Source organism: Medicago sativa, chromosome 8 (genome assembly GCF_051527215.1).
Source record: "Medicago sativa cultivar Bolivia chromosome 8, Bolivia_mono, whole genome shotgun sequence".
In the NCBI taxonomy this organism is placed as follows: Eukaryota; Viridiplantae; Streptophyta; class Magnoliopsida; order Fabales; family Fabaceae; genus Medicago; species Medicago sativa.
The window spans coordinates 92,248,972-92,259,183 of NC_140756.1; the positions used below are offsets into that span (position 1 = coordinate 92,248,972).

The window sequence follows — 10,212 nt, forward strand, 5'->3', positions numbered from 1 at the left end:
ATGATGTATTTAACACATTGAAAATTTAAAAAGTAACTTTATCTACATAAAACTTGTAAATTATTTTTATATTTGAATCCTTAACTAAGGGCATTGGTTAACAAGACCCATCAAAAAAAATATACAATTTATTTTTTAAAGAAAAAACAAAAAGAATAGAAAAGAAAAACAGAGAGAGAGCAAAAACAGAGTGACTTTTAAGAGGGAGAGAAGATGATATGAAATGAAACTGAGTCAATTCTGTTTTGAATTCCAACCGCTCCACCCAATTTGATTCGTCTTTTCTTTCACCAAATCCCACGATTTCAAAAACCCTCTTTTTTAAAGCCATAACATAATATTCCTTCAATGCAAATCCATTTCTTGTTTTACGACAATCCCATCCCTTTAACCCTTATCTATCCTCTGATCTCATCAATACCCATTTCCTTTTACTTCAATTTCAATCCTTCTAAAACACAATCATCGTTTTTTGTTTTTTCCCACAAAAAAATCATAATCTTTGTATGTTTCCCAACAACATTTCGTAGCAATTACACTACTCCCCTGCTTTTAGCTTTCTCTATAGAATCAAACCAAAAATCTTGTGTTTATCAAATTAATTCATCAAATTTGTTGAATTGAACCCAATTCCCATCTGGGTTTCTGAGAAAGTTTCATAATTTGAAAGAAACAAATCATGGGTGTTATAAACGATAGAGTGAAATTCAACGTAGGAGGCAGAGTATTTGAAACAACAGCAACAACACTTGCAAATGCAGGAAGGAATTCTATGTTGGGTGCAATGTTAGATGAGAATTGGAATCTGTTACAAGATAATGGAAGTGAAAAATTCATCGATCGTAACGCGGATTGTTTCTCTGTTATCTTAGATCTGCTACGAACAGGTGAACTCTACATCCCTCAAAATGTTCCTGAAAAGCTTCTTTACAGAGAAGCTCTGTTTTATGGTGTTCTAGATCACGTTCGTTCTGCAAAGTGGGGTCAATTTGATGGTAATAGGTTAAGATTGTCATGTTCTGTTCAAGGACAAGCACCTGGTGATGGAACAGCAATTCGAGCTGGTCCAGATGGTGGTTGTTGTGTTGCTCATGGTTGCATGGTTCATGTTTATGATTGGATGTTAGAAGAACATTGTCCTCTTAATCTTGATTATCAAAGAGTCAACGATGTTGGTTGGGTTGACCCTAACAATATTGTTATAGGTGTAAGTGAAAGACTTGGTCGTGGTGATGGTGGAATGGGTTTGTTTAGTTCTCATAATGGTGAACTTAGGTATAAATTTCAAGTTAGTCATGAAAATCATGTTAAAAGTTATACTGCTGGTGCTTTAAGTTTTAGTTCCGATTATAAATTATTTTCTAGCTGTAAAGGAAGGAGTAATGAATATGGTGTTGGTGTTTGGGATCAAGTTACTGGTAAACAAATTGATTTTTTTTATGAGCCTTTAGGTTGGTCACTTGGTGATGCTGATAAGCTTCAATGGTTAGAAGGTAGTAATTGTTTGTTAGTTGCTACAATGTTTCCAAGAAAAGATAATTGTTATATTAGTCTTTTGGATTTTAGAGAGAAGAAAATGGTTTGGTGTTGGTCTGATGTAGGTGCTACTTTGGCTGTGGATGAGAAAAGGGTGAGAGATGCAATAGCAATGGAGGATAATAATTCCATTTGTGTGGTGAATGAGTTTGAGGAATTGGGTTTCATGGATTTGAGAAGTTCTGCTGCTAACAGTGTGAGGTGGAGTTCTAGAAGTAGGTTGATGAAAGGGAAGATGCCTGAGGAACCTTGTTACCCTAAATTGGCATTGCATGGTGGACAACTTTTCTCTTCCATGAATGATTGCATTTCAGTGTTTTGTGGCCCTGAATGGGTTTTAACGTCTAGGTTAAGACGAAGCTATGGTGGGTCAATATGTGATTTTTCCATTGGAGGGGATAGGCTTTTTGCACTTCATAGTGAAGAGAATGTTTTTGATATATGGGAGACTCCTACACCACCAATTATATGATTTAGTTAGTTTATAGAGTGGTTTGCTTAGTTTAAGTTTAATTTTTTCTTAGTTTGTCATAACCAGATTGCTTCTGCAATTTTCAAGATAGTGCTGAGTCTAAAACATTGTATATTGAATAGTTGTTAACTATGCATACATGATACATGTAGTTTTGCTGCTGATGTATTATATCTACAAAGAATACTGAATACTATATGTGGATTGCTTATTTTACTATAGTGTACTGAATCAGATTTCATACATCACTTCATATCTCTTGAAGATTCTAAATTTGTACCAGCCTTAAGTTATTCCCTTTTTTTTCTTTTGATAAGGTCATATCCACTTTTGTACCTTTCTTTTAACCTTTTCTTTTGCTACTAACTAACGTGGAGGTGGAGTAAATGAGATGAAGTCCTTTTGCTTGCATTAGAATGGTGAAGGGAATAATGAGAAATTACTTAGCATGTGGTGGGTGGGGTGAGTTGCAGCTTTTAGGTCACTTCACTTTTCCTATTTAATTAGTATTGCGTAAAATATACTATGACCTCTTTAGGTTGCATTGCACCAAATTCATCAAATGTTGTATAAATCCAAAAGGTCTCGAGTTATTACAAATGATGTTAACAGATGGTAGTCAACCAAACCACTATCTTCTGTTCGGAAGTTCTAAATATTAATTTACTCAAACTTTTTTGTGACAACGTTAATTTAATCAAATCTAAATTAGATATATTACGCAGCCCATCAGAATATAACAATATCGATCAATGTGGTTCTCTGTCTCTTTACAAGGAAATGTATTGTTTAGGATACTGTTCCACTTTGAAATTTGCAAACAGTTATGGTTGAATATGAGCTTTTCTTAGACCAAAAAGAAATGTTACTGTGTCAGTAATGTATAAAAACAAAGCATAAAAAAATGACAGTACACATTATTAGGCATTACGCTCGAAGTCTCAAACAACACACTCCACATGATTTTTTATCCGTTAGACATCTGTTTATGCATATAATATAATACTCTTCCAATGCGATTGTCCTAACAAAAATCACGTTCAGATTAATATAATGTCTACATTAACCTAATGAATGTCTCTCAGAGCTTGCAACCAATATGATTACCATAAACCGTGAACTTAACGAGAGCTCCAAGTAATTTCCCCTTGTTATGTGATATGAAAAATGGAACCATGTTAAACAATACTATTGAACACGTAAAAAAGAAAATGAATGGTATACCTACCTACTCTGATACATAAAAAAAATTGCATGAAAATAAGCCAACTTGGACCTAATTAGGCATAATCAGGCATTACTTTCTTCAAAAATCTAATTGGACGAGATTCTTTAGGAGCAACTTCATCAAAGGAGACATAATTTTGCTGCTTATCGTACACATGACACACTGTCATGATTGTCTTCATCAATCGCCAATTCCAACTAGCCTCATTCAGATACTGTTTTTCCAACACAACAAAATAATACCAATAATTAGCTAAAATGTCATCTAGAAATTTTAACCATGGAATTAGAGTTTAGTTAGACATTGATAATGTTTTAGAGCTGATAAACTGTTTAAACACAGACAAATCTGCATGACTGGAATAAACAAAACTTTCAAATCTTTTATTTGGACTTATATCGAAAAGTATGTTTTGGTGGCAAAGCAAATATTGTTTTAACATTTTCATTTCTTTTCTTAATATAAGACTGCAAAAAGTGGAAGAAAATGGAATCCCTCATTTCTTTCATGAAGCATAAAATGATATTGACATTATTGACTTTACCTTTCCCCAATTTTCTTGGATGGATTTATGGGCTGCTCGTAAATTATAGCTTGGTATTTTCGGGGATATATGGTGTGGAATATGGACATTAATATCATGGCATAAGATCTCGATCCTGTACAGAAAAGAAGTCAGAATATAGCGGTTAGTCAATATTGGCCATCGAGTTAATTTCGCAAACCTGCACTTTGAAGAAATCATGAGAAGGGGAAAAAACTAAAATTGTTCATAAATGCAATACACAGTCACTTAAAAAAATCTCTTTCACAAATGTAATATAAGGAGATACTTAAAGTTAACAATTCACAGGCAAGAGATTTACATGGACATCGGGATATTGTAAGCATTAAAACATTTCTAAGGTGATTTATAATAGACATGATAATCAACCTGAGATACCATCCATCAATTATGGATTTGTATGTATAATGCAATACACAGTCACTTAAAAAAATTCTCTTTCACTTCAACTATAATTGCAATATGCCACCGTAGATAGTAAACATTCTCGACTATCCATTTTCTCTGATCATATTTTAAGTACTTTGTTTGTCCTTTTTCCTTAATACGGTGCAAATGCAAAGAATATATAGAGCAAAGTCGATAAATTATTCAGTATCCACAGAATAAAATAACACTCATTTCCAAAGAGCAATGAAAGAAAAAAAAATCAACAGTAGCGAACTTATTCAGCATATATCCATGTGTCTTATTAATGGCGAGAAAAACATACATTAGAATACAAGCAGAAAAAATACATTACCATTGAGGGTAAGCACAGTGAACAGTTCCATTAAGCTGTGCTTGTGCAGCATTCCATTCTTCTGAGTTTTTGAATGGTATGTGTGGTGCAGTATGATGTACCATGGTGAAAGTGCTCATCTATGATTGAGAGCAAAAGGATACCTCTTAGACATATGGCCCACAGTATTAATTACATCATGAAAATTCATATTCAAACACAGTCTAAATATTTGGGGGGGGGATAAATAAACTACTAAAGCAAAGAAATACCTCTAGAAAGTTTAAAAAAAAAAAGGAAGAAGAATAAAGAAAGCATGATAACGTATTTTTCAGGTACAACCTAACGGTTTGGTAAAACATAAAGGTCTAACTTAACCTGATAACATATTTAGAGGCTTACATTACATGAATGCTTTCAAATTGGCCAAGACACTTTATTTTACACTAGTGTTTCCTTTAATAAAATCATTATATTTTATAAAAATAACCTAATGTTATATTTATCCATAATTAATAAATTGTGTAGTACTGTAGAGAATTCACCAACAGAGTAAAAATATAAAGTCAATATATTTAAATGACAAAATTATTATTTAAAAGATAGAAAGTATCATAGCTTTGTAAGTTGAACTTGTACAATAAGTTTCACCTATTATTAAACGAATGTAAAAAAAATCAATGAAGATAGGTAAATTGATTTTATGATCTTGCTATTTTTTGAATTACAATTACTCTGATTCATTTGCCTTGAGTTGTTTAATACTTGAATGTACTGTGTACTCATCCATTTTTATCTTTAAAATGAATCTTCACTGCTCTGAATATGCTTCAAACTTTTTTTCGATTTTCTCTTTTTACTTATTAATATCTCGTACGTTTAGACTTAAACTCATTTCTAATTAATAAAATAAACCATTGAATGCATTTATAGCGGCTATAGGGGATTATAGTGAAGACGACCTATAGGATAGCTTCCACTATAGAAAAAGATAATAGGATACTGTCTTGGGGTGGGTTGGACATGTTAGGAGAATACTCATAGGAGCAACAATAAAGAGGGCTGACCAGATGGAGAATAGTGCAACACCTACAGGTAGAGAGAGACCAAGAAAAACTATAGACCAGACTATTAAGAGATATTTAGAGGTAAATGGTATATCTTTTAACCTACTATAAGATATGGAATCACAGTGTTGTCTGATCAACGTATCTAACCTCACCTTGTGCGATAAAGCATGGCTGTTCTTCAACAAATTTAGTGACTTAAGGGCCATTTTTTACTTTTATAAAAATAAACTACGTGTAATATAGTGGAAAATTTAAAATTATAACCATCGTTTGTAGGGAATCAGGGCCCCTGCTGAACTCCCTCATCTTGCTCTAAATTTTCCGGCAGCATACAACGCATGCAACCAGGGGATAGTTTTATATTGTTCCATTCTTTTAATATAAGATTGTGAGTGGGCACTATATATACATTAAAGCTCGGTAATAGTCGCTAACCAATTCTACTTCAATACATAAATCAAAGTTCAATCCAGTGACTGATTACTCTTTAAAAAAAAAAAAATCCAGTGACTGTTTATTGGCTTCGTCTCTATCTAGGCTAAACAGTAATTAAGATCCATCCAAACAAAAGAAATAAAAACAAAAAAGACACGGTGATAAACAAAATATTAATTTACAAGACAAGTGAAATTACCCAGAAGTGATAGCCCAACCATGGCATCAACCAGAATTTTATCCATCCCATGATTCCAGTCTTGTAAATAATTAATGGCCATCCAATTGCTATAAAGGCGAAAACACAAGCCAAACTTATCTTCACCCTCTTTATTTCATTTGGTCTAAACGTCTTCAAATCGAAGTGAGAGACCAACCTGAAAGAAATTAGTTTGCATCAAGATACGGTATAAACTAAAATACTAAATGTCAAAAAATTGAAATCAAGACTGCTCAAGTTAATGAAATAGTCCTTAGGAACAATATAAAAACGTTTCAAGGCCATACCAGTGAGCTATAGACATCCAGCAACGAAATGGACCATATCCATATATTATTGCTTTCCTCAAAAATGGACTTGACTCAAACTCATCCTGCCAAACAGGCTGCCAAGCAGTATCTTCTTTCAACCTGTATCATTAGAGATGATTTACAATTAAAAGTAACAAAACAGAAAAGCTATATCCTCAGTGCATACATGGATGCTAACATTACACATCTTATACAGTGCTATTGATTTACATATACTGTATGAAGCCTGAATTTTACACTTTCAGCACAAAGTACTGATAGAAGCAACTCCGCCATATGGAAAGTCTATACGAGGAGAAAGACAGCAGGGCCAGAAGGGGAGACGGCTAGTTAGTTAGCGAAGAGTCCATGGATTCCATGTGATTCTGATATATGAGGGAGAGAGAATAGGTGGCTGGGTCATTTATGCATTTGTTCCTAGGAGACTGTGACTCTGGATTAATCATTCCTTTGTTGTAGAGCCTTTGAATTCATCTTTTTTTATTGAAAAACACACTGTTCCATTGTTCCTAATTTGCGAGTTATATCAAGTACACATTGGACAGAGAACGCGTGTACATTGGAAAAGGAAATAACACATTTAACAGAACGATGTGGCATCTCATTAATGATTTTAGGCTTAATACATGCTTTGGTCCCTTAACTTATTTTTGAATTTCATTTTGGTCCCTTAACTCTAAACTGTCTCAATTTGATCCCTTAAGTATCTCTCCGTTTATCAAAGTGGTCCCTTCCGTTATGTTTAATAAAAAAAGTTAAATGTGGGACACGTGTCATTTTGTCATTTGTTGAGAACTTTTTTTTCCTCAAAAAAAGTTCTCAACAAATGACAAAATGACACTAAAAAGTTAAATGTGGGACACGTGTCATTTTGTCATTTGTTGAGAACTTTTTTTTCCTCAAAAAAAGTTCTCAACAAATGACAAAATGACACGTGTCCCACATTTAACTTTTTTTATTAAACATAACGAAAAACTAACGGAAGGGACCACTTTGGTAAACGGAGAGATACTTAAGGGATCAAATTGAGACAGTTTAGAGTTAAGGGACCAAAATGAAATTCAAAAATAAGTTAAGGGACCAAAGCATGTATTAAGCCATGATTTTAATTAAGCTGTGAATCTCTTTTTCATCCCTTGATTAAGCTACTGAAATATATATTAATAATGGGTTTTCAGGACAAAAAACTAACCAAGTTTCACACTTCATGCATTGAATAGAAATATTAGCCAGTCTGTCTATAACATACATTTAAAGCTAAATGATTTACAAGATGCACCTAGAAAAACAAAAAAAATAGAAGGGAACACCGCTTACATGTTTGTTTTTGCATGATGTTTGTCATGCTTAAATCGCCATGGCTCATATGGATAAATTAGTGGCAAAAAGGCCAGAGTTCCAACAATGTCTTCTACCAATTTGTTTGTTGAAAATGATTTGTGAGCGCAATCATGTCCTATAACAAAGAACTGTGGGGCAAAAACGAAAGAGGATCACAAAACTTACACCCAAATCATATGTCCAAGATCTTCAAGAGGAGAAGATCTGTCGAGAGATAGGAGTTACAGCAGTAACGAGTAATTATAAGGAAAATATGCGCTGAACTAACCCCAGTTACAGCAGTTCCTGTCCAAGCCCAAGCCAGAGGAAGTAGATACCAGGGCGCTTTAGAAATCATAAGAAGCCCCAGCGCATAGGAAGTGGCAGATATCAAAACAGACTTCCATGCTTTAACATCATCAATCTCAAAAACCTTCAAAAATTTAAAATGATTATCATTATTTATATATAAATAAAAATTGAAGTCTGAACACCATGGAATTATTAGAAAAAACAAGACAGGTCCTTTCTGTCTGGTTAGTGTAATTCTTTGCCAAAAGTATGGAAAGTGAGAAAAAAACAAGAATGGCCTAGAGACAGAATAATCATATATATTACATAGATACTCGACGCCTTCTCTCTCTCATAAAGTGCGGAAAATGTTATTCTTGTCGTTGATGTTTTATTATAAACATGTACACAACTATGCTATAAGGAACAATTCCTTAATATCCTTACCCAAGAAGAAAACACACCAGAAAGTGTTATTTAGGAGAACAGTTAAAAGAAATAGAGAATCTAAAGAAGTGACCCTACGTTCTAAAACTTAATGATAAAATCCTGACACTACAAAACATGACATAAATCATAAGAAAATCCACCTTCTTAGGAAGAGAAGTAATGACATCTTTTAATGTAACATTGTCTGGAAGCAGCTCTCCAATTTGCTCAAAACCATAGCGCTCAGCTAGTTGTTTTCTGTACTCCGCACTTTCCACTGGAGCTGGTTCTACCGGAATTGCCACAGCTCGTATAACTGAAACTTTATTCCTAGGTATCAAATGTTTTTTACTTTGATGCCTGAACCCTTTATGGATTAACCCATCACCTTTTAGGCTAGATAAGCCTGTGACACAGAATGAAAATTCATTATTTAAAAGGCACCTATGAAGCACATACTTAGACAACTGACACGTCGACACAGATAATAATATGAGAAAATGATATAACTCAGTGTCGATAGTATCCGACACCAGGACACACCTAATCTGAGGAGTATTCGTGCTTCGTAGAAAGGCACCCATATCATTCATACATAATTGCATATTAATAATAGTTGAAAATAAGGTCCACATTGCATTGCATGCATTAGCATTTAGCATTGAAGCAAAGAAATGTTGAATAATTGTTTGTTAATTACTGAATTGCCACAAGATGAGCAAGAATTGAAAGAGCAGAGAAAAAAAATAGTAAAGTAGTTAAGGAAGAAGATGAATAGAATACCAGGTGAGTAAGGAGCAGAAATGTTTGTTCTCAAATTCAAAACTGGCCTCTGGAATGAAGAACCCTGCAAAAACAAACAAAGCCGTATAAAGCTAAGATTTGTATTTATTTAAAAGTTAAAAGGAATGAGAGGGAAAAGAATGAAAAACCTTTAATTGGAGTAATGAATTTGCAGAGGTGCAAGCCATTTTTTGAGATGAAATTTGAGCGCTCTCTCTCTCTCTCTCTCTGAAAGATAAACTCTTTTTATTTGGCGAGAGAGAGACTTTGTTTGGTGTGGGCCCCTCCAAATGTGGACGCAGATCGATAGACCATTGTAGCCGCATGTATTCTTCCTTCCTTCCTTTCATACCTTTTCACTTCACTTTTTCTAATCTCTAACATTCACGTTTTTTATTTTATTAAATGAAGCTTAATTTTTAAAATGTGAAATTCATATGAATTTCAATCAAGGAAATGAATGTTAGATAAAGTATTAAAATCATTAAAAAAAAGATTAAGTGTTAAAAAGATAGTGCCCATAACGATTACATAGCATTGTCATTGTAATTTGTTGTATAAGCAGCAATGTTAAATTGGACTAATATATATGGGTTAGCTCGTCAAGTCCGGTTAATTATAGAGTTTGACATTTAATCTTTTCAGCAATGTTATTTAAACTATTAAAATTTAACAAACGTATAAAAATACATTATTTATAACTAACTAGCGTTCAGACAAATTTTTTGTGTCTGTCTTTACATTTTTTTTATTGTGACAATGCATATAAATTATGAATGTTGTTTTTTTTAATGAAGTTTTAGTTTTTGATTAACATTAGAAGTATATAAA

The 10,212-nt window shown here is 33.3% G+C and overlaps 2 protein-coding genes across 2 annotated transcripts; one reads left to right on the forward strand and one right to left on the reverse strand.

The window, feature by feature from the left end:
• Positions 1-187: 187 nt before the first annotated feature.
• Positions 188-2,224, forward strand: LOC146903336 (BTB/POZ domain-containing protein At2g24240-like). The gene has a single exon (XM_085737898.1). It carries the CDS (start codon positions 680-682, stop codon positions 2,006-2,008), a length of 1,329 nt encoding a protein of 442 aa, XP_085594024.1. The 5' UTR covers positions 188-679; the 3' UTR covers positions 2,009-2,224.
• Positions 2,225-2,905: 681 nt separating this feature from the next.
• On the reverse strand, positions 2,906-9,611 carry FAD6 (fatty acid desaturase 6). The gene is made up of 10 exons (XM_085737897.1): positions 9,531-9,611; positions 9,382-9,445; positions 8,760-9,004; positions 8,168-8,311; positions 7,876-8,027; positions 6,535-6,657; positions 6,227-6,404; positions 4,544-4,662; positions 3,781-3,895; positions 2,906-3,450 (listed from the first exon to the last, which is right to left on the reverse strand). Exons 1-10 carry the CDS (start codon positions 9,567-9,569, stop codon positions 3,289-3,291), a joined length of 1,341 nt encoding a protein of 446 aa, XP_085594023.1. The 5' UTR covers positions 9,570-9,611; the 3' UTR covers positions 2,906-3,288.
• Positions 9,612-10,212: the final 601 nt, after the last annotated feature.